This window comes from Moschus berezovskii, chromosome 16 (assembly GCF_049115385.1).
Source record: "Moschus berezovskii isolate FMDL1 chromosome 16, NW_MosBer_1.0, whole genome shotgun sequence".
NCBI lineage: Eukaryota > Metazoa > Chordata > Mammalia > Artiodactyla > Moschidae > Moschus > Moschus berezovskii.
In genome coordinates, this window is record NC_142475.1 from 80609118 (window position 1) to 80633643 (window position 24526).

The 24526-nt window shown below is 49.6% G+C and overlaps 1 protein-coding gene across 3 annotated transcripts in view; it reads left to right on the plus strand.

Moving 5' to 3' along the window:
• The window catches only part of PRKDC (protein kinase, DNA-activated, catalytic subunit), a 126983-nt gene that overhangs the window by 72805 nt on the left and 29652 nt on the right, over positions 1–24526 (plus strand). For all 3 annotated transcript variants that reach the window (XM_055432726.2, XM_055432724.2, XM_055432725.2), the window contains exons 50-67: positions 1089–1240; positions 2190–2321; positions 3442–3553; positions 5536–5660; positions 5841–5990; positions 6960–7133; positions 7615–7713; positions 8664–8871; positions 10422–10611; positions 11403–11615; positions 13183–13295; positions 14853–14984; positions 16012–16191; positions 18027–18232; positions 19484–19622; positions 20402–20590; positions 21475–21699; positions 22348–22456. In XM_055432726.2, coding sequence (XP_055288701.2) covers positions 1089–1240; positions 2190–2321; positions 3442–3553; positions 5536–5660; positions 5841–5990; positions 6960–7133; positions 7615–7713; positions 8664–8871; positions 10422–10611; positions 11403–11615; positions 13183–13295; positions 14853–14984; positions 16012–16191; positions 18027–18232; positions 19484–19622; positions 20402–20590; positions 21475–21699; positions 22348–22456 — 2848 coding nt within the window. The remainder of the gene's footprint in view (positions 1–1088; positions 1241–2189; positions 2322–3441; positions 3554–5535; positions 5661–5840; positions 5991–6959; positions 7134–7614; positions 7714–8663; positions 8872–10421; positions 10612–11402; positions 11616–13182; positions 13296–14852; positions 14985–16011; positions 16192–18026; positions 18233–19483; positions 19623–20401; positions 20591–21474; positions 21700–22347; positions 22457–24526) is intronic.

Here is a 24526-nt window from a genome sequence, read left to right on the forward strand (position 1 = left end):
TCTTTCTCCAGGGAATCTTCCTGAACCAGGGATCAAACCCAGGTCTCCTAGCTTTGCAGGCAGATTCTTTACCGTCTGAGCCACAAGGGAAGAATATTTTATTACAAGTACATGTAAAATAGATGTTGGCAGACCTTGAACATGAGCCTGAGATCATGGTCTCCAGCATCCGTCTTGTCAGCCTCCCCACTCCTGGTCACCTGGTGTGACTTGGTGACCTCTGGTGTGATGGTGACCCTCAGTGCCCACACTGTCCTGATACAGGCCGTGGCGTTCCCCCAGCTCTCTGGCTCCACATGCTAGAGCTCTCTCCCATTTGCTTACTGACGTCGGCCCCAGTGGTGTGCAGAGTTCTCCTAGAAGGATGGCCTGGCACGTGCTTACTGAAACAGAATATGTGCCCACGGAGCTGTCACATGTGTTTGTGTTGGAATGTGACTATCCCATTTCACAGCAAGCCGAGTTTAACTGAGGAACCTCTGCAAGAGGTTGACTCCCGTGTCAGGCATTCAGCTGGGCTAGGAGAGCTGCAACAGACAGGTTGAAAGTCACAGTGAAATTTCACCACTCGTTGCAATAGTCTGAGCAAGGGCTGAAAGCAGAGGGAGGGAATCCCCTGCCCCGTTCTGTGTACCCCATGGAACAGCATCCTGGCAGTGGGTCAGATGACCAGCACAGATCTGGGGTCACCTCGCCATTGAGGAAGCCCTAGTGGGAAGGCACCAGCAGTTGGTGGGATCCTGGGTTTGGGAGGAGGTGGGGGCAAGGCTGGGTGCCCAGTCAGAGCAGGGAAGATGTCTTCAGGGACCCCATAGGGAGGTCTCAGCAGAGGCCCCCAGAGGCTGCAGGACCCTGTACAGACCTGCAGGAGTTCAGCCACCCTGGTGTCAGGGCTGCCCTTGAGGGTTCTGGGGGAGGCCCTCCAGGGGAGACCTTTGCGTTACAGTCACATGTTGTCTGAACAATCCAGGGAGCCAGACTCCTCAGTACAATGTCAGCTTTCTTTTATAGACAGACTTCTGGGTTAAGAAATGCTTTCCCAGAAGGGAATGCTACATATTTACATGAGATTTCTCTGCATTTTTCAGGGGGTCCCTAAAGATGAAGTGTTAGCAAATCGATTGCTCCATTTCCTAATGAAACATGTTTTTCATCAAAAAAGAGCTGTGTTTCGACATAACCTTGAAATCATAAAGACCCTCGTTGAGTGCTGGAAGGATTGTCTGGCCGTCCCTTACAGGTATGGGTTTACTGGGTTTTCAGTGTCCTTTAACTCGTCATACACTGTGAGGGGTTAATTACCATGAGACTTAGTGACTTCAGGGCTTCCCTGGCGGCTCGGATAGTAAGGAATCTGCCTGCAATGCATGAGACCTGGGTTCAGTCCCTAGGTCAGGAAGATTCCCTAGAGAAGGGAATGGTTACCCACTCTAGTCTTCTTGCCTGGAGAATCCCATGGACAGAGGAGCCTGGTGGGTTGCAAAGAGTCAGACATGACTGAGCAACTAACACACTAATGGACTTGAAGTGCTGGAAGCAAGGATGGTTCCTGGAGTGGAATCTATTGGTAGGGCGTGATGTCACTCATGATCAGCCCCAGCATTTGTCACTAGAAGCATATCTGGGCAGTACTGCCTTCATGTAGCCCTCCATCTCTCTGGGCGTGTGGCATGTGCTCTGCCGTTCTCTGCCCACAGGGCTGATTCCTGTCAGCTTAGCCTAGGGCAAACCAGAATTTCCCAAAGGTTCACCATCAACCATGGGCTTCCCTGGTGGTTCAGATGGTAAAGCGTCTGCCTGCAATGCAGGAGACCTTGGTTCAATCCCTGGGTCGGGAAGATCCCCTGGAGAAGGAAATGGCAACCCACTCCAGTACTCTTGCCTAGAAAATTCCTTGGATGGAGGAGCCTGGTAGGCTAGTCCATGGGGTAGCGAAGAGTTGGACATGACTGAGCAACTTCACTTTTCTTCCTTTTCTCACCATCAACCGAGGGAGAATTAGGGCAAATAGCTAAATTGTGGGAGATGCAGAGCTCCCCGTGTCCCAGATGCAGAGTGACCAGGTGTGAACAAAGTATTGGGAAGGAAGGGGTTTCTCACCCTGACAATCAGCTGTGGAAGGTCTTACATCTATCTTCCTGCTCCTTACACGTGACAGCTTACACTGTTTCTTCACATTCACATTCCAGGTTAATATTTGACAAGTTTTCCAGTAAAGATCCTAATTCTAAAGACAATTCTGTAGGAATTCAGTTGTTGGGTATTGTAATGGCCAACAGCTTGCCCCCCTACGACCCAAAGTGTGGCGTGGAAAGTGTCCGGTAAGTGTCATGTTTTTTTGCTTTGTTTCTTTTTTGGGTAAAGTGATTGGAGACTGGAATATGGTTTAATTTTGATAAATTTAAGGACTAGAACCCATATTAGTATTTCCACCTAAATTAAGTAGTTGGGTTTAGAGATCATTTGGGAGAAAAAAATGTGTTAGTGGAGTGAGTGAGAAAAGTGAGTTTTTAAAAACTGTATGGTTTTTTCCATGCAATTTTGGCAGACAAGGTGTTAGCTATTTCTGTTATTTTTCTAAGCTGCCATTTTCAGCATCCGCTCGGGAAAGCAGCCTGAGGTCCGGAGACCATTCACCACAGGGTGTGGCCACGAGGGGGCGCTGCGGCTCTGCCACAGGTGCAGCCTCCCGGCTCCTCACCATCTGGGGTGGGGGAGGGTCCACGTGGCGGGGCCTTAGCAAGACAGCCCGAAACTTCACAGAGGGTCTGGATCCCTGCAGAGCCGGTCACTCGGTCAAGTTCACTGTCTCTCTGGAAATGTTCGCTGTCCAGTTGGTCCTCCTGGGTCAGCCTCTGAGTCACCAGGGGCTTCGGCCGCCTGGTGTCATGGACGGACATGCAGCTCAGTGCAGCATCAGCAGGAAGTGTTTAACCTTCCAACAAGTGGCTTTCCTGATCCCCAGTCCTACTGTCATGAAGCCAGGGTGCACCACCCCTCACCCCCAACCCCACCCCTGTGTGTCCTCCTCCTGTCTCATAGACAGCTTTAGAGGGGTCAGAGGTCAGGCCACTGCTGATTTCAACGCTGCCAGTGTCTATATCTGGAGCTGTGTGGGTGGACGGGGCCTGCCCAGGTGTCATTCATCTGGGTGGGTGGGGAGGACAATTGTGATACTCTTCTGTCTTGACAGCAGCTTCCCTGGTGGCTCAGCTGGTAAAGAATCCGCCTGCAATATGGGCAACCTGAGTTCAGTCCCTGGATTGAGAAGATCCCCTGGAGAAGGAAAAGGCTACCCATTCCACTATTCTGGCCTACAGAATTCTATGGACTGTATAGTCCATAGCGTCGCAGAGTTGGACAGGACTGAGCGACTTTCACTTTCTGTTGGACAGCAGGATGGGTTGTCCAGTGCTTACTGGCTTTCTGTGTTTCTCGCAGGTACTTTGAAACTCTGGTCAGTAACATGTCCTTTGTCAGATATAAAGAGGTGTACGCAGCAGCAGCGGAGGTCCTGGGGCTTGTTCTCCGGTATCTCAGCGGGAGAGAGAAGGTGAGTGTGTGCACGTGGCACAAACGCCTCTTCTTCACTGTTGACTCAGCCTCGGTACTGTGTCCTCTGTATGAGGAGCCAGAGTGGGCAGTTTTTTTAAAGAGATAAATTTTTTTTGTTTTTTTAATGCCTGGAAACTTGGCAGGCGTTAAGGTTGTTAACCTGCTTCTTATTGTAAAGATGGGTTGTAAGCATTGGAGCAGCTCTCATCCCTCTGACCTTGGCCTCAGGGGCCACTTTGGAGAAACTGCCCTGATGGAGCCTTGCTTTGGTTTGGGGAGGGTAAACAGGGGAAGTCTCCCCTTCCAGTTTCTGGCATTGTGCAGCTGAAGAGCAGGGGTGGCCTCTGATTTGGGCGCCTGGTTGTGCCCTGCACCTCTAAGCACACAGTCTCCGCACCAGCCCATATATGGAAATCACAGGTTATAACTGCTGCTACTTGGCTGATCCCCATGGGTTAGTGCAGGGGGCTCCATGCTAGCGTCTGCAGAGCCTGTCACCCATGCTGACAGGACGCAGGGTGCAGACTGTCCAGGACGGTCTATGCTGGTGCCTGCAGAGCCTGTCACCCATGGGGACCAGACGCAGGGTGCACACTGTCGAGGACACCACACTGGACCAGTCCTCGGCCCTCTGTCACTGCTCAGAGGACACTCTCCCTCCCTCACTGGGGTGTCATCCCACCGGCCTCCCCCACAACTCAGAGTGTGGGCCCCTAGCTGGTTACCTAGTCTCATGGCTTGAGAACTCCTCTGGCTCCTGATCCCAGTCCCCTCTCCTCCTGCAACGAGACAGGATGAGGAGAGGCTGGGGAAGTCAGGGGATCTTTAGGGCAGAACGGTCCCCCCACAGCATGTTGGAGCCTGGCCTATTTCACCAGTTAGGCATCTATTTGGATTTAGAGGAAAATTAAACTGAAAGGAAGTAGGAACCCCCGCCCCTGAGAAAATCAAAGTTAAAATTTATTTTAGGGGTTGCCAGCTATTTTTATAAAATAAGAACATGTTTCAAATTCAGGATAACATTGTGATTACATGATTCTAATGCCCCTAAATGGTGGGTTTCAATTCACATAATGTGCTTAGTTAGTTATCACCATGGGTGGAGCACACAACAGCAGATCGTAAGGTTAATCTCTCACAACTTAAGTCTCAAATTAATACAAATTATATACCCTTTGGTTTGACATAGCTCTTTTCTGAGTATAAAATGGTTGATTTAGCATGGAAGATGGGGGAGCAGTGTGGGACACAGAGTGGGGGTCACTTGTGTTCTGACCACTGACCAGCGCGGCTCTAGACCGTGGTCTCCAGTCCCAGGGGCCCCTCGCACTCCTCGTTTCTCCCGTGGGGTCAGGGCCCCCTGTTCTGTGGGTGGGTGCTCCCTGGGGGGGTGCGGCTCTCGGACAGCGGTCAGGAAAGGCCGGGCCTGGAAGGCAGGCATAGGGAGACGGGCAGGCTGCCTGCAGATGGAGCTCCCTGAAATCCTGGTTTGTGTGAGTCTTTGACCAGAGACATGCACACTGACATAATAAAATGTATCCTTTTTTTCCTTAAGATATTTTGATGCGGACCATTTTTGAAGTCTATTGAATTTGTTGCAATATTGCTTCTGAGGCTCGGGAGTTCTTAGCTCCCCGACCAGAGATTAAACCTGCACCCCCCTCATTGGAAGGCATCCCAACCACTGGACCGCCAGGAAGGTCCCTGAACAGCGTTCAGTCCCTGGTCTTTGTTCAGCTGCTCTGGTGACTCGCTGGCAGAGTTTTGTGTCAGAAAGAAGTACAGTCTTGATCATTCTTTCACCTGATGTGTGGCCGAGGCCTGGGTCACCTGAACCCACGGCCGCCGAGCCTCTGGTGGTGCCCAGTGGTTGGAGCCCCCACGGCTTCCTCGAGATGGTGCTGTGGGTGGTCACCTCACTCTTCTCAGTTCCTCCGAGTTCCCACTTGTGTGTATTTGAAAGGAAACTTGGTCTTCCAGATGCTGGAGGAGTCTGTGTATGAACTGGTGGTAAAGCAACTGAAGCAGCATCAGAACACAATGGAGGACAAGTTCATCGTGTGCCTGAGCAGAGCCACAAAAAACTTCGCTCCTCTGGCTGACAGGTGGGGGGTGGTGTCCGCCTGCCTGCTGGGGAGGGTCATGCGTGGGGGTGGGTGGTTGTGTTTCCGTCCGCCTGCCCCTGCCTGTGGATAGGGTCATGGGGCATTGTCACCACCTGCCTGCCGGGGACAGTCCTGGTGGGGGTCAGTGCCCCTCTGCTCACCGGCCTACCCGCTGCCCAGGTTCATGAACAGCGTGCTCTTCCTGCTGCCGAGGTTCCATGGAGTGATGAAGACACTGTGTCTGGAGGTGGTGCTGTGTCGTGCGGAGGAGACCCCTGACCTGTACCTGCAGCTGAAGAGCAAGGATTTCGTTCAGGTCATGAGACACAGGTGAGTGGCCGCTGCCTGTGTCCTTGGATGCAGCTCTTTGTTCAGCTGTCCCCTCAACACAAGGGGACTTGTGAGTTGTCATGACAGAAGTGTTTGTTCACTTTGACACCTGACACTTGAGAGGCCCCGTGTTGGGTTGTCCAGTGCGGTTTGCAGATTCAAAATGTGTAGTTTTGAGTTCTATACCTGTTTTGTCAGCTAAAAGGCGTCCATTATTGTTAAATGTGTTTATTTTCAAAATGGTAGCATGCTGTTAAGGTGAATGTTAACGGAGCGCTGCTGATGGCATCCCGTGTTTTCCTCCCTCTGTGTGGTTTCCTCTCGCCTGTGTGCACACTTTCACATGGTGATAAACTGTCTTTGTGTTGATTTCCTCCAGTCAGCCTGGGTCAGTGTCTACTGTATGTGGAGCATTCAGCTGGTGCTTATTTAAGGAGGAAATGGGGGTGCACCACATTGGGCCCTGACTGCACTTAACCCCTGGTGCCTGACCAGCCCTGGAAACCATTTTTTAAAGTCATGAAATCTTTTCTAGTTAGTTTATTTTGTTTGACTTTGCCAGGTTTTTTAAAAATGAACTTTTTATTTTGGAATAATTTAATTTTTACAGAAAATTTAGAAGTACACAGAATTCCCAGACATGTTTCATCTAGCTTCCCCATCTCACGTCGTCATGGTGTTTGTCTGAACCAAGAAGTTAACATTAGTGCACTTCTGTCTATTTGAAGTCACCAGTTTCCTCATCCTCTTCCTAGGATCCAGGCAGGACACTACATGGTTAATTTCCTTTTCATAATCTAGCCCACAATAATTGTTTTCAAGAGTTTAATTTTTATATAAATATAATATTAGCTATAATAATAAAATTTGAAATACAGAATAGCACAGAGAAGAAAATGTTACCTGTCATATCTAAAGGTATAGTAATAACGGTTAAGTCTGTGTTTTTGAAAATTCCTCTTTTTATAGAGATGATGAGAGACAGAAAGTGTGTTTGGACATAATTTCCAAGATGATGGCACGGCTGAGACCTGCAGAGCTCCGGGAGCTCCTGAGCGCCGTGGCGGAGTTCCTGTCTCACCCTGCAGTGCTGTGCCGTGAGCGGATGTACGCCATCCTCATGTGGGTCCATGACAACTACAGGTGAGCTCCTCACCTGTCCCTGTCAGACGCCTGTGTCCCGATTCCTAAGGAGCATCTAGGTGCCTCCAGCAGTCTGGAACAACTGTAATAAATGATAAGACGTTTAAAAATGTGTGGTTAATAACTGAAACAAGTTTGATTTGTTGAAATATATTCTCATCCTACTTCATTTCGTGAACCCATGGGAAATATTCAGAGCACGGTATTATTGGTTGAGCTAAAAGTGTATTTTGTTTTCCTTGTTTTCCCTTACAGTCTGACAGGGTTAAGGAAAGTACTCCTGGGATGTTTCCTCCTTGGGGACTGTGGTCCTGCTCTCCGGCTGGCCACCAGGGCCCGGGTCAGAGTGCAGGCCCCGCAGGGTGGGTGGAAGTTGGGGAAGAGGCAGGTTTCGTTACTTTCATCCTGGACAGCATTGTTGGGTTGACCCAGAGCAGTGGAAGGAGCAGTAACAGTTTTATTGTCTTGTGACTTCTCTCAGAGACCCAGAGAGTCAGGCAGATGAAGACTCGCGCGAAGTATTCAAGCTGGCGAAAGATGTGTTGATCCAAGGGCTGACCGACGAGAACCCCGGGCTTCAGTAAGTTCTTCTCCTGGAGCAGCGTGGGTGGGTGGGCACATTGAGGGCTCTTTCTGGGCCAGTGTGGGGTCTCTCTGAGGTGTCAAAGGGCCTTTGCTGTATTAGCCTTTTATCTGCCTCTTGCTGGCATAAGAAACATGTATTTTAAATCACATTAGAACCTGAAAGTCCTGGCACATTAATATACAAATCTTGAAAAACTGGTGTGGGTAACAACTCTCGACTGTGCTGTGAGTTACAGCATCTCAGGATGAGAAACCTGTGATGAAAAGTGGGTTGTCATTCCCCATTTAACCCCAAGTGAGCTCCCACTCTGCACTCAGTGTCAGACGGCGTGCTGGAGGCCTTGGAAACCAGAAGGCGCTGTGGTGTCATCACAGATGCCCACGAGCTTGCCAAGAGCTCATTGTGTTACAGCAGGCATGGTGGAAACCCTGACGATTCTGTGTGTCAGCTAACTTTCAGCGTACTGCAGTTTTTGATTTATTGAGCTTTTAAAAATTGGATTTCTCAAACATTCACAAATTATAAAGCCAGATCTGGTTTTTAACTTAATAGTTTGACTATTTTCTGTTCACATTATGTTTTGAATATTTTGTGGCAGTAATGTTTAGAGTGAATTGTCTTAGTAAGGCAATGAAGGACTATATATATAATTTCTCATGGTGTTTTCTCAGTTTCAGAGTATGTAATGTAAAATTCTCATCTTTGCAAACTTCTGGGTAATAGAAATGAGAATAGAATGACCAAGCTTTTCACCTCCTGTTAAGTATGCCAACATCCTGGAATATTTCCCCTTCAGCATGTATCTCATCTGTTAGGCAGCTTACCTGTGGATGGAGGTCTGCGTGTGGATGGAGTCCCAGGGCTGATCTCTGGTGGAAGAAGAGGATCTTCCCCGTGGGGCACACGTAGAGACCTCCTCCTCTTCTTTCTTCTCTGCCTTCCAGATTAACTATTCGGAACTTCTGGAGCCATGAAACTAGGCTGCCTTCAAATACCTTGGACCGATTGCTGGCCCTAAATTCCTTATATTCTCCTAAGATAGAAATGCACTTCTTGAGTTTAGCGACAGATTTCCTGCTTGAAATGACCAGCCTGAGCCCTGACTTCCGGACTTCCCTGTTTGAGCACCCTCTGTCAGAGTGTGAGTTTCAGGTGAGCTCTGGCCCTGTGAGCTGACTTTCCCACCTGTTGGTCAGCAGACTTTGTCCACTGGTGTTAAATCCTTGCTTTTTTCTTTAATTAAGGTGTAATTAGGATTGTATTTATCAGTGCACAAGGTAGTGATTTGATATTTGTATATATTACAGAATTATGGCCACAATAAATCCAGTTAACATCCGTCACTGCCCATAGTTAGAGGTTTCTTGTGATGAGAACTTTCAAGATATACTCTCTTAGAAACTTCACGTGTACAAATGGTGTTACTGACTGTAGTCACCATGTGTACATCGCCCCCCGGAGCTTACTTACTTAAGTTTGTGCCCTTTGACTCCCTTCACCCATCTCCACCACTCCTCACCTCTGGCAGCCACCAATCCATTCTCTGTTTCTATGAGCTTTTTTGATTTGGTTTTGTTATGTTTTTTGTTTTAGATTTTATGTTTGATTTGGTTTTGTTATGTTTTTTGTTTTAGATTTTATGTATGAATAAGATCATGCAGTATTTGTGTTCCTCTCTGACTTATTTCATGGAGCATAATACCTTCAGGGTCCATCCATGTTGTTGCCAATGGCAGGATTTCGTTCTTTTTCAAAGCTGAGTAGTAGTCCATTATTGTGTGTGGTGTGCGTGCGTGCACGTGTGCACGCTCACTGCACGTCTTCTTTCTCCTTTCATCTGCCGATGGACGCTGAGGTTGTTTCCATGTCCTGGCTGTTGTAGACACTGTGTCTTCTCCCATTAGTGTCTTTGTTCTCTTTTGATAAATACCCCGCTGTGGGATTGCTGGATCCTCTGGTGGTTCTGTTTATAGCGAGCAACCTGCACTCTGCTGTCCACAGCGGCGGCAGCAGGCTGCACGCCACCCACAGTGCACAGGGTGCCTTTCCCCCTCTCAGCTGCAGGTGCCATCTCGTCTCCGGGTCACAGCCACACAGCAGGCGTCTGGTGATGCCTCACTGTGGTTTGATTGGCGTTTCCCTGACGACGCGTGTGCTGGCTTCCTGATTTTACTTGGAATCCACACACATTCTTCCGAGATGCACACCTGCACCTCACGCCGCTCGCCCCCGTCCTGCACACAGCTCACCCTTGTCCTCTCAGCCTCCATGGAGGCGTTTCCCTCCCCCGCTCCCCCGACATACCCCGAAGATGCTTGTTTGCACCCCTGCCTGGCAGCTCTGCTGATGAGCCGCATGATGACTCAGAGCCCGGGAACAGAGCCCCATGTCCCCAGCATCTCCTAGTCTGGATACTTGGCGGGGGTGGTGGGGTCAGAGGAGCCGAGTCATTCCCTGAGCATGGCAGTGAGCCTCTGAATGCAGGATGTTAGGAGGAGAAAAGCAGTTTTTCTCCCCAGTACTGATTGGTTTTATTTGTTGACAGATAATCATTCTGTTAAAAGTTTTAAATTTGAGAAAGTTGTTCTTCAGCTACTTCTTGCAGAGCTAGTATAGTAATATTTGTGGCGAGGACTGTGAAGTTTTAAATAAATCAATTGCATGTTCTGAGAAGGGCCATGACCTCACCTCCCTCCTGGCAGGAGTATACCATTGACCCCGACTGGCGCTTCCGGAGTACGGTCCTCACACCAATGTTTGTTGAGACCCAGGCCTCGCAGAGCACGCTCCAGGCCCGGACCCAGGACGGGTCCGTCTCGGCTCGCAGGGCGATGGCTGGGCAGGTCCGGGCCACCCAGCAGCAGCTCGACTTCACGCCCACACAGAGTGCAGGTACTGCCTCCGCTGTGGCATGCACGCTGGGGGGCCGTGAAGGCCTCGATGGCAGGGGGAGGATGGGTTGAGTCCCTGGGTTGTGGATTCGGGGGTGGTGTGGCCACGAGGGGCCCTGGGGACAGAGGTGGGGACGGTTGTGCACCCAGCAAACATGCTGGGCTCTTCAGAGTGCGTGACGTCGTCCATTGGACTTTCTGTGTTTTTACCACAATTTATAAAAGGGGAGAAAAGCATATTTCTGACTGGAGAAAACAAGAAAGATTTCAGTACATGTAAGTTTTAGTTTGATTTCTGTCCATAAAGATCTGTCCAGTGCATACCATTTAAACTAAACCAGAGCTAAACCAGATTGACTTACTGTGTTCGTAGTTCATGAAACTGCTGTTTCTCAAATGGTTCAGCTGTTACCTTTGATCAGCAGAGTATCAGTTGTAGCGTAAAATCCCCAAGTCGTTTTTATGGAAATACTTCAGTGTTTTTCCTTTATGTAATTTTTTCACACTCTGTTTGTTGTGGAAATAGGAATAACTTGCCCAATTACTGTGGGACTTTTAGACACTGATGTTAGAAATCACAGACCTTAGTGCCATATAGATGCAGTGTCATCCTGACGAGCATGTGGTGGTCTCCCTCATGCCCACAAGGACAGGCGGTCCAGCCGCCAGGCCTTCCTTGGGACATGGTAGCCCACTCTGGTACCTGTGGGCAGCCCTGCTCTCAAGCGGCAGGTCCTGGCCGGGTCGCCGGCTGAGCGGCACTGCTGTGACCCGTGCATCGTGTGTTTGCAGGGGGAAGAGTGCTCTCCCACTGGCTGACGGCGGGCAGCACCGACCCTCTGGGTGACAGCCTGGCCCCTGCCACTGAGGCCTCGTCTGCGTCCCTACTATTTGCCCACCAGAGGCCCGAGAGGCCCCGGGGGAAACCCCTGAAGTCCGTGGGGCCTGAATTTGGGAAGAAAAGGCTGGGCCTCCTTGAGGGTGAGGTGGACGACGGAGCACAAGGTAACAGATCACTGAGCTGTGTTGAAGTGCCTGCCTCCGCAAGCTTGTGACTGTGCCTGAGTCTGGGGGCCTGCATGGAGCCCAGCATCACGTGGGAGCCTGGTTTGGGGTCCAGAAAGTGGTTGCCTGAACTGGGCTCGGCCCCTCACTCAGGGCTCCCAGGTGTCTAGGGGCTATGGTACGAGTAGGATGGGGAAGCTAAGTCAGAGAGAGCTTATGTCTGGGGGCTGGGAGGGTCAGGGCAGGCCTAAGGGCAGGAATGAGGATGCAGACATTTGGCTCACCGGGGGTGGGGGGTGTGCTCCGGGAGGGGCCCCGGCCAGACGCCCCCTAGACTCGTGAGAAGCCCCGGCGGCCCCATCCCCCGGGGCCCCTTCCCCAGTCAGCCTCATTCGCTCAGCCAGGCCCTCAGTGTTGCTTCCACAGCTCCAGCTGGCGTTACTGTGGCCCCCTTTCCTTGGAGTCTTGGTCACTTTCTCCCTTGCCCACCCCCTTCCCCCACACTGTCACCAAGTCCTAAACAGGTCTCACTGCGGCTTGGGTCATGTGGGGCTTCTCTCCTTGCTCGTGCAGTCACTGTTCATGGGCGTTAATGACCTCAGTTTCTTTCTTTGTTGAAGTGGAGTTGTGTTGATTTCTCCTGCATGGCATAGTGATTTACCTGCATGTATGTATATATATACATGTTCTTTCTCATTAGGAAACGGGTTCCCTTTTCTCCCGTGGGTGATTTTGCCAATAATTTCCAAACGTCAGTTTTCTCTTGTAGGAATTCCATCTTGACTGTCAGACCCGAGGGATTATCCTTCCAATTTTCCCTTCTTACCATCTCTGCTCGGCTCTGGGCGCAGCGTTACCTTCTGACTGTGTTTGTGCATGACGACATCCAGTCTCTAGTTCCCACAAGCTTCTGTGCTCTTGGAAAGTCCCTTCGGTGCCCTGTTACAGGACCTACTCTGCTCTTGCGATAAAGGGTCATTTAAAAAATTTTTTTCCTGGATGGTCTGCTTTCAACATTTTCTGCCCCCCCACCCCCAGTTGCTTTGGTTCCTGCTTTTTCTTATTTGAAGCTTTGCTCAAGTGTCTGCTGATTTTCGACTTTTGCTGTGTCCAGGCAGGCAATAACCGGCGTTAGGAGTGGTGGCTGCACACTGGGTGTGCTGACTGGCCTCACCAGACGTGGAGGCCCCCGTTTTGTGCTGGGTGGTCCCCCTCTGAGGCCAGGTCTCCCCCTTCCTGCCTGCATGTCCAGGCCTGGTGCCGAGGCAGCCCTGGGTTCCCCAGTGGTCCTGGCTGCAGGGGCTCTGCTCCAGCCGTGTGGCCCTGCACCTCCAGCCTCAGCTTCGCATCTCTGAGCCCCCTCTTTTCCCGAGACTGCCTGCTCCCTCCGTGCAGCCTCAGTTCTCCAGCTTCCAAAGCTGCATTTCACAGGCTTAGGTTGTTTTGGAAATAGAGCTGTGGGGAGTAAGAGATGGAGACAAGCAGATGCCTCACTTCATGTCAGCCATTCTGGGGAGGAGGAGACGGACGTCAGCTGCGCATAACCAACCTGCTGTCTGTTCTTCAGGTCCAGATAATCATGCAGAAATACTGCGATTACGTAGACGATTTCTAAAGGACCAAGAAAAACTGAGTTTGATTTATGCCAGGAAAGGTGTTGTTGAGCAAAAGCGAGAAAAGGTTTGTACCCATTTCTGGAATTTGGTCGGAAATAGCTGTTTCTGTCACAGGATGTGTGCCCAGGAGATGTCTTCCTGGCTGGCCTAGGCTGGATCGCAGAGGTGGCCCATGTGACCCCACCTCCAGGTGTCCCCTGAGCCCCGCTGCTCTGCTGGGGAGTGGGGGGTGCTGTTCTCTCTGGACAGACGGGCTTTCTGCATGAAGTGGAGACCAGACCCCCCCCCCCCCCCGCCTCCGGTGCCCTGGGGTCACGTCTCCCAGGTGCAGTTCCCGCAACCTCGAGGCCAGAGCCCTGACACTGTGACTCAGGGCAAACAAACTGAGGGGCTGTGCTCCTGAAGGCTGGTGGGGGGTGAGGTGAGGATCGTGGCCAGTCCCGAGCTGCCCACTGCAGACACACGTGTGGCATGAATGGGTGGTTGAATGTTTCTCCCAATGTGGCAATAACAGTAGAAGTTGTTCAGCCCTAGAGTCCGTGTGAGATACAGGTCAGTGATGTTGACAGGCTGTTCTAGGACTGGACTGTGGGTGGGTGAGAATCCTGTGTCCATTGTGACTCAGTTTAAATCCTTAGCCACTTCACTTACAAGTCTGAGTATGGAATGGTCAGAAGATTCCACTATCTTCTGTGGAAAGACTGGACTTCCTGTATCTCTGTAACCACAGCACTGCAGGCCAACGGCTGGCCCCACCCAGCCTAGAGGCTTTTGCTCCTGCCTCCTCATTAAGCTTGAGTCCTGCCTGGGCTTCTTGAGGGGACAGGGCGGGGGTGGGATAGAGGCACTGGGCTGATCCACGAGGGTCTCACGGAATGGATGGAGTGTGGCCTGGGACCTGGGGTGGCCTTGCTGGGTGTTGTCACCACTCTCAGCAGAGGCGTTTGGGGGTCCCCTCTGCTCTTGGAGCTGCAGAGCAGCATGCAGCAGACGGAGAAGCTGGGCAGCCTCAGGTTAGCCAGGATGTACGCATGTGAGGGAGTGCCCTGTGGGGGGGGAACAGGGCCCGCAGGGGGAACCTGGCCCCATAGGGGGAATGGGGCCTTGTCAGAGGAACAGGTACCCGCCGGGGGAATGGGGCCCGAAGGAGGAATGGGGCCTGAAGGAGGAAATGGCCAAAGAGGGGCCTGGGCCCCGCAGGGGGAATGGGGCCTTGTCAGGGGAACAGATACCTGCCAGGGGAATGGGGCCCAAAGGGGAAATGGCTGCAGAGAGCAGGGCCAGAAGGAACCAATGGGCCCTGTAGCCAAGGTTTGTCTTGAGAGTGACAAAGAAATACAATCCTCTCATTTGTGGGTCGAAAAAGTTTTAAATCAAGTTCTCTAATTTCAGAGAAACTCAAATTTCTTTGTAATAGATCTTTAAATAATCTTACCATTGCACATCTGAGACTAGTTTTGGGTTTATTGTCTGCCACATTGATCAAGTGTAGTGACTAGAGCGTCTTGGATAGAATTGGCCTTGATTCACTTTTGTCAGTGGTGGGCGAGGATGGTTTCATCACCCAAGCACTACTGGTTAGATGAAAGTTGTAACCTTCCTGTATTGCTAATGATTGTAGGAGGTCAAGAGTGAGTTGAAAATGAAGCACGAGGCCCAGGTCGTCTTGTACAGAAGTTACCGCCGTGGAGACCTTCCTGACATCCAGATTCCACACAGCAGCTTGATAACCCCGCTGCAGGCTGTGGCCCAGGTCAGTGCGGGGCCGTCACATGCTCTGGTGCCGTTGCCTCGTCCAGGAAGCAGGGGTGACCTGTCCCCAGCTCGGGCCTCAGTGCTGAGCCTCGCCCCAGGTCCTGGCTCCCAGGGACCCCGCCGTGGGGTCCCATCCAGCACTTTGCTTTGGGCCCAGTGTCTTTGTGTGCCAGTCACACCGCAGTCTTTTTCTCTCCAATGATGTTGGTGGGAATGAAATAGTATGTAAGTAGCTGCACCACTTAAATCATTGATTATACAAAACCCTCCTGTGGGGGTGATCGGGAAGGTCAGTGGTATCAGCATCCTCCTCCGAAATTCCCAGGCACCGAGGGCTGAAATACTCCTCTGTGTCGTTAGGGTGACCATGAGCTTCAGGAATGAGTGAGGTTCTGTAGCTGAGTGCTCTGAGATAAACGGGATATTTACCCCTCAGAAGTCTGGTTAAGGGTCCTTTGACTTTAATGAAGTAATTTAAAAAATATACTGTATCATATAGTACATAATTAGGTACTGAAACTTGATGCCTCATATTTTTACTGTACTTAAGTTTGCGGTACTAATATTGATCATAAGGGAAAGTCGCTCAGTTGTGTCTGACTCCTTACGACCTCACGAACTGTACAGTCCATGGACTTTTCCAGGCCAGAATACTGGAGTGGGTAGCCTTTCCCCTCTCCAGGGAATCTTTCCAACCCAGGGATCGAACCCAGGTCTCCTGCATTGCAGGCAGTTTCTTTATCAGCTGAACCATTGGGAAAGCCCAATATTGACCATAATGATAGGTTATGTCTGTGTAGCCCATTTCTGCTTTATAAGCTTTTTACTCATCTAACTATTTATAAAGTGACAGGAATTTGCAAAATAGCGCACAGCCCCATGTCCCTTTCCAGCTTTCCTCGGTGGCCACAGTCCTCCAGTGACGTTGCCCAGCGTGGTGACCGGCGGCAGCACTTGATGTTTCAGGCCGGGCTCTGACGCATGGGCAAGTCAGCACACCTGTCCCACTCGGGAATGTCTTACAGAGAGACCCACTCGTCGCGAGGCAGCTCTTCAGCAGCCTGTGCTCGGGGATCCTGAGGGAGTCAGGCGAGCGCAGGACTGCGGCTGAGGGGCAGGGCACCGCCCAGAAGCTCCTGCAGCACTTCACACGCTTTCTGGACACCAGCATCTCCTTCTTCCCGCCCTTCGTGTCCTGCATCCAGGTGAGGCTGTCAGCACGCCCATGTCTCGGTGGCTCCGCTGGTTTCCCAGTTGCAGTGTGGGTTTGCCACAGCAGCTGGACTCTGGTGGGGCCACCTCCTCGCATGTGGCTCAGCGCAGCTCATTTATTCTCTCTGGCTGTGCTGGGCCTTCCTTGCTGTGTGGGCCCATCTCTAGTTGTGGTGGCGGGGGGTGTGGGGGACTACTGTGTGTTGTGGTGCCGTGGCTTCTCTTGTTGTGTGGCTCAGGCTGTAGGACACACGGGCTTCAGTAGTCGTGGGTCCTGGGCTCCAGAGCACAGGCTTGGTAGTTTGGCACACGGGCTTAGTTTGGCACACGGGATGTGGGATCTTTCTAGACCGGGGATTGAACCTGTGTCTCCTGCCTTGATAGGCAGATTCTTTACCACTAAGCCACCAGGGAAGCCCCAATTTATTTGTATTTTTTTTAAATTTATATATGACAGAATAATTTGAGATCTAACTTAATGCAAAGTTGCTCTGACTGTGTGTCAGCTCATCCCTGCAGGGTTCTGGTCACACCTGCATGTCACGTGGCACCCAGCCCTGCTGTCACCTTGTGCCTACCTGTGCACTGGGTGGGGACCAGGCAATTGGGACACAAAACAGGGATTTGATGGGGGCAGGCAGAGGTGGAAGATCACGAGGGCATGGCACGTGATGCAAAAGTGGGTGGGGTACAGGGCCTGGTGGGCAGGTCAGCGGGCCACCCCTTGCTGGGGGGTGGGGGGGTGCTGTGCACCATTGCAGACATGGGGGACACAGGTGTCGGAGAAGGTTTCCACGGTGATGCAGTTCGGACAAAGAACTAGTGTAGATGTACTTTTGTAACCACTAAGCATACTTATTCGGAGAAAGCAATGGCAAGCCACTCCAGTACTCTTGCCTAGGAAATCCCATGGATGGAGGAGCCTGGTAGGCTGCAGTCCGTGGGGTCGCTAAGGGTTGGACACAACTGAGCGACTTCACTTTCACTTTCACACATTGGAGAAGGAAATGGCAGTCCACTCCAGTGTTCTTGCTTGGAGAATCCCAGGGATGGGGGACCCTGGTGGGCTTCCGTCTATGGGGTCACACAGAGTCGGACACGACTGAAGTGACTTAGCAGCAGCAACAAGCATACTTATTAGGGGATTAAGAAATTTTTTCTTTATACTCAAAACATGGATAATTACAAAGCCCCTAATAGAAAATCGTCTCGATTCATGTCAGTATTTTTGTAATTAGTTACATCCTTGGAGTAATTTAAAAATTATGTTCTTTAATGCTGTTTATCAGTAGCTATGGTTTGAAAACTGACTGGGTAATAATTCCTTGAGATGAAGTATTTATTATGCCTACTTCGTTCTTTTCCACGCAGCATGAAAACTGTTAATACAGGTTCTTTTTATGTACTCTATTTTTGTTGGTTTATAATTTACGTGTAGAATTCTTTCATTGATTTTTTTCTCCTTGCAATGCCAAAGACAAGGCTTGAGAAATTACATTGCATCAGCCAGTGTTTCAGAGTAAGTTTCTCTCCACGTTGTATTCTGCAGTGATTTTTTTATATCTGAATTTCTAGTTTTGCAGTTTTGCCCACTGCTGTTTAGGGGAGTCACTCTAGGTAACTTATCGCCCTGTAGCCTCCCTTCGGGCCCAGAACTGGGGGAGCCACGTGGGAGGGATGCAGGTGCAGGCTTGGTCTGCGACTGTGTGTGAAGCGCTCTGAGTCTCTCTCCCGTGGCTGCTAATCCCAGAACTTAGTGTTTGGTAAAACGAGGTACTCCTGGTTGGAGACCCTCTCACTGAAGGACTGCGTGTCTGTGTCTTGCCAGGAGATCAGCTGCCAACATGCCGACCTGCTGAGCCTCGACCCAGCTCTGGTCAGTGGGGCTGGCCTGGCGGGCCTGCAGCAGCCCGGGGCCATCTGCCTGCTTGAGGAGGCGCTGTTGCGACTGGCACCCCAGGAGCCGCCTGCCAAGCGTGCGCGGGGGAGGCCTGGCCTGCCCCCTGACGTCGGCAGGTGGATGGAACTTGCCAAGTAAGTTCTGGGCCCCGACCCTGCTGCGGCCAAAGCTATGCGTCTAGCACAGTTACTTTATTTGGGCAACACACATCCTGAGTCTTCTCTTACCTGAGGTTTATCATGAGAAACCCAGTGCCTAATTCTCAGGCACTGGATTCTGAGGGTGCTGGATTAGGGCGAGATTGGATTTGCACTTTTCCTGTAGCACTGGTTTTGAGATATTCAGGTTCTGGGAAAAGTGTACTGGCGTGAGGTGAGCAGTAGGCGCTATGTCGCTGCCAAGGAGCGTCACAGCCCAGGTGTGACCCAGTCCCCTAGGGGGATGACGCTCTGGGGCTGCTGCTCTGCCCACAGGCTGTTTCCACCCCATCGTGTCCTCTGTGGGTATGGATGGTCGTGACACCTTGTGTGGAGACACTGAAGACAGGAAGAAGTCTCCAGGGAGGAGGGAATGGACTTTTAGACACCTGAGCCTGTCTTCAAATGGGAGGCTTGGCTGATGGGCCAACAAATTTGTGTTGACATAAACATCGAAACTCTAGCACATGTTCAGGCTCTCAGTGACGAGACAGCCGTTGAATGTGGAGTACGTGGCATCTGTAGGACTAGAACTAGTTTACCTGCTTCTGGGTTTGGACCACAGTCCAGATTTCAGGGCTTGACATGGATTCCAGGAAGGCTACCACTGATAAGTGTTTCAGTGATGGAGCGACATAGAACAGTCTCATTTAATGAGTCAACTTGTGCGTTGTAAACCTATGATATTTTCAGATTTTAAATTAAATGCACTTTAGAATGGGTTTCCCAAGGTGATGCTCTTGGTAAAGTGCCACTAGTGATTAGTGGCAAAGACGCCGCCTACCAATGCAGGAGACATAAGAGATGCGGGTTTGATTCCTGGATCGGGAAGATCCCCTGGAGGGGAGGGCATGGCAGCCCACTCCAGTATTCTTGCCTGGAGAATCCCATGGACAGAGAAGCCTGGCGGGCTACAGTCCATGGAGTCACAAGAAGTCAGATACAACTGAAGTGACTAAGCACACATGCATGCACTTTAGATTAATTTCTGCCTTCTATGTGGCTTAAGTAATAAAACTTAATGGTAACTTCAAAATTTTTAACGTTTTATGTTTTAACAAAACAGTATGACATCTTTTTTAGTTATAATTATGGCATCTTGATTTAATATCATTTCAAGAAAGACTTTAAAAATATTGGGGCATTCACTGATTTGTCCTTTTTTTTTTTTTTTTATCTGTTTCATAGACTGTACAGGTCGATCGGGGAGTATGACATCCTCCGTGGTATTTTCAGCAGTGAGATTGGAACAAAGCAGATCACGCAGGACGCGCTGTTAGCAGAAGCAAGAAGTGACTATTCTGAAGCTGCCAGGCTGTATAACGAGGTAGAGTTGATCTCCAGCAAGTGTGTCAGTTGCTTTACCACTTTTGTTCTCTGGATGGAAACACTGTCAGCTTTAGAATTTAGACCTTCAAATATTCAGCCGTATTCCTTAACTCTTACACAAAGATTACTACCAGAAAAATGGGTTCATAATAACTGAACATGAACTAGTTATTGTTCTGTCTCTTACTCTTTTTAAGAAAATACTGAATCAAAGAGAAAGTGTCTTTTACCAAGTTAGTATGAAATTGTAAGATGTCATTTCAGTATCTGGTATTGTTATATAGTTTCTGTTTGAGTAGACTGTTTCCACTCTGGAAGTAAAACTTATAAACAGGTAGGTGAGAGCTGGTTTGAGGAAGTCCAGTTCGCACGTCTTGTGTTGGCGTTGGCGTGGCTGAGTGTGGGTGTGTGGCGGGTACACACAGTTGAGGGCCTGTGGCCTGTGCGAGGCATCTAAATGGTGAAACCCTCTGCAGTTTGCTATAAATGTCCTGTTCTCTAATTTTCATTTGAAGAACTTTTCAAGTAGTGAAGAATCTACAGTATTTACGTCAAATTAAGGGCCGTTTTCAGTTTTTAGCTTATTAATTGACTTCATAGTTAAGTTCCCCAAAGAAGTGGTTCTTTCTCAGCTGGGATTTTTAATATTCATTTGACTGTTAGGTTCCCTCAAGTTAACTGTCTTTTGCCTCTTTTCTCCACTTGTCATAAATCTAACAGTGATTATTCTTAGTGTGAATGTTACATGTATCCAATTTGGTAAAATAATCTGCGCAGGCCCTCAACACACAAGAGTGGGCAGACGGCGAGCCCACGGATGCCGAGAAGGACTTCTGGGAACTTGCATCCCTTGACTGCTACAACCAGCTGGCCGAGTGGAAGTCGCTGGAGTACTGCTCCACGGCTAGCGCTGATGGCGAGGGCCCCCCGGACCTGAGCAAAATGTGGAGCGAGCCCTTCTATCAGGTGCGGGACCATCTGTGAGGTCACCCAAGTAGATGTCCTCGATGGTCAAGTGCTCTCTCATTAATGAAGATGTTTAAAACTTTTCAGAAACAGGAAAGTGGTTGTAAAGCATCAGAGTGTTTATATAACTTGACTCCCCCAAACTCCATAATATTTTTAAACCACTGTGCTTCCCTCATAGCTCAGTTGGTAAAGTATCTGCCTGCAGTGCAGGAACCCCGGTTAAATTCCTGAGTCGAGAAGATCCATTGGAGAAGGGATAGGCTACTCACTCCAGTATTCTTAGGCTCACCTTGTGGCTCAGCTGGTAAAGAATCTGCCTGCAATGCGGGAGACCTGGGTTGGATCCCTGAGTTGGGAAGATCCCCTGGAGAAGGGAAAGGCTACCCACTCCAGTATTCTGGCTTAGAGAATTCCATGGACTGTATAGTCTGTGGGGTTGCAGAGTCAGACATGACTGAACGAGTTTCACTCACTCACTGTGCTCTTAGCTAATGCTTTCAAAATAAGCAGATTCCTTTACAAAGGAATGTTAGCCTCCCTGGTGTCACCATAGGGAGTGTGTTTCCTGTTGTGTCTGCACTGCACAGAGGCCTCAGGGGGCCGGCCTGGCACCCATCTGCACCGCTGCCCTCACCCAGCCTGCAGGTCCTCACTTGGTAGTGAACGCCCGGTTCTCCTTCAGTTACAAGTAGTTCCCGTTTTTTATAGAACATGTTCCTGTATCTTCTGTGGTTATAAAATAAGCAATGGTAGATGAACTTGCTTTAAAGATTGTAGCCTTAGGTTTGAAACATGAAGCACCATCATTTGTACCTGTGCAGGGATACCACAGATGCAGGGTGATGCCATCTTGGCATGTCACATCCATTCTCGCTCTGCAGGAGACCTGCCTGCCATACTTGATGCGCAGCAAACTGAAGCTGCTACTCCGCGGGGAGGGCGACCAGGCACTGCTGACCTTTGTGGACGAGGCTCTGACCTTGGAGCTGCGGAAGGCCCTGCTCGAGCTCCGCTACAGCCAGGAGCTGAGTCTCCTCTACCTCCTGCAGGATGACATTGACAGGGCCAAGTATTACATCCAGAACTGCATCCAGATGTTCATGCAGGTAACCTGGCGCGCCAGCCAGGGGTGTGCTATTCCTGTGAGCTTGGGTCGACATGGGCAGCTCGCTGGCCACTTCCCTCTGATTCCCGGCACACCAGCCAATGGCCTGGGGCCTTTTATTGCCTGTTTCTGGTTTAGAAAGTTACTTTTGTTTTCCCCTGGGGTTTTCTTTCTCTCCCTGGATGAGTACTTGAGAGCACACCCCACTCCCAGGCATCTGGATGGGAGGTGGTCGTGCAGGAGGGTCGTGCGGCCCTGCCAGCCAGGGTCTGTCCTGCCTCTGAGGTTGGCCGTTATGGTGTTAAAGCCGCATCTCGAGTGGACTGCTACTCCAGGAAGTTTGTGGAAGGAGAAAGGCTGGCTTCTATAGTTGGCAGTTCTGTATTATAGGCTGTTGTGATTTTTAAGAATTGGTGGGGATTGGAGGCAGCACCACCTGATTGTATTGCTCATATTGATTTTGTTGAAGCAAAATGTGATTGAAAACCAATATTTAAAAAAATATTAGACCATTTAATTGCTCCTGTGACCTCTCAGAGATATCCCGTGTAACTGATCTGTTTATAGGGTGGTTGCTGTTTCATGTTAGACTGTGTTAAAATCTGAAGCAGTACATTGACTTGTAACCAGTGCTAAATAACTTTTCCAGAACTATTCCAGTATTGATGTCCTCTTACACAGAAGCAGACTCACCAAATTGCAGTCTGTTCAAACTTTCATAGAAATTCAGGAGTTCATCAGCTTTATTAGCAAACAAGGTAATTTTTTATTTATATGTGTCTTTTTTCCTTTCACAATTAGGAAGAGTGTTGACATCTGATTTTTTTTTTTTTTTCTGCTTGATGATAGTACATGTTTCTTAATGTATGGGTTAGAAATTGTCTTGAATTTACTCCATGAATGTGTGTTTTGAGATTGTTGAAATAAGTGTTTAAAATAGTCCAGTGCTCTTTCAGGCACTTAAGAAGCTTCCAGGGAGCAGACGCTGTGGTCCCCACAGAACAGAGCAGTCCAGGACCCCCATGAAAAATTGGGGTGATAGAATCTGCCGGTAGGGCTTGAGTTGAGTATAGTCGGAAGAGAGGGGTTCTCAGAGGGCCAGCCTGAGCCTGGGGCACTTGCGTGACTGTCCCAGGTGCCAGGTGGTGAGGTGAGACCCGGGTGACTGTGCCCAGACTGAAGGCCTTTCTGCTGCTGCTAAGTGGACTTAATCCTGATGCCGATGGAAGGTCCCCCAGAGTCAGAAGTAACGTCTCGTTATGAATCCAAATTTCATTTCTATTCATAAAAAATACTATGAAAGACTTCCTAGATTACTGATAAAAGTTGGTGTTCAGAACTATCTACCTATTCTCTGTTTTAAATTTGGAGACTGGTTTTTCAAGTATGTATTAATAGTGGCGTGTCATTCTAAGAGCTGTGTTAGTTTCTTTTCTCTGTGTTTTACCCAGTTTCATAACAGCCTATGAGATGTAGGCTTACAAACTAAGATCATGGCATCTGGTCCCATTACTTCATTGCGAATAGATGGGGAAACAGTGGAAACAGTAATAGACCTTATTTTTGTGGGCTCCAAAATCACTGCAGATGGTGGCTGCAGCCATGAAATTAAAACAAGCTTGCTACTTGGAAGACAAGCTACTGCAAACCTAGAGAGCATATTAAAAAGCAGAGACATTACTGACAAAGGTCCATCTGGTCAAAGTTATTGTTTTTCCAGTAGTCACGTGTGGATGTGAGAGTTGGACCATAAAGAAGGCTGAGTGCCAAAGAATTGGTGCTTTTGAGCTGTGGCATTGAAGAAGACTCTGAAGAGTCCCTTGGACTGCAAGGAGATCAAACCAGTCAATCCTAAAGGAAATCAACCCTGAATATTCATTGGAAGGACTGTTGCTAAAGCTCCAATACTTTGGCCACCTGATGGGAAGAACTACCTTGTAAGAAAAGACCCTGATGCTAGGAAAGATTGCAGGCAGCAGGAGAAGGGGACGACAGAGATGAGGTGGTTGGATAGCATCACTGACTCAATACTCACGAGTTTGAGCAAGCTCCAGGAGATGGTGAAGGACAAGTAGTCCTGGTGTGCTGCAGTCCATGCCGTCACAAAGAGTCGGACACAACTGGGCGACTGAACAATAATAACAACATTTAAAGCTTTGGTTTTCTTTCTATGGTAAGAAAGCAGTGCTCACCTTGTTCAGGCAAGTTACTTAATCTCTGATGCCTTATAAATGAGGAAAAAGAATCTACATCTCATTTTTTGTTGTTCAGTTCCTCAGTGTCTCCCGGAGTTTGCCCAGGTTCATGTTCATTGCTTCAGTGATGCTGTCCAGCCATTTCATCCTCTGACACCCTCTTCTCCTTCTACCCTCCATCTTTCCCAGCATGAGGGACTTCTCCAATGAGTCGTCTTTGCATATCAGATGACCAGAATACTGGAGCTTCAGTTTGAGCATCAGTTCTTCCAATTCAGGGTTGATCTTCCATCCTTAAAATCAACTGTCCTTGCTGTCCAAGGGATTTTCAGGAGTCTTCTCCAGCACCACAGTTCAAAGGCATGAATTCTCTGACGTGTTCTGCCTTCTTTACAGTCCAACTCTCATAACCATATGTGACCACTGGGAAAACCATAGCCTTGACTATATGGACCTTTGTCTCTGCTTTTCAACACACTGTCTACGTTTGTCATTCCTGCCAAGAAGCAAGCGTCTTCTGATTTCATGGCTGCAGTCACCTTCCACAGTGATTTTGGAGCCCAAGAAGAGGAAATCTGTCACTACTTCCACCTTTTCCCCTTCCATTTGCCATGCAGTAATGGGGCCAGATGC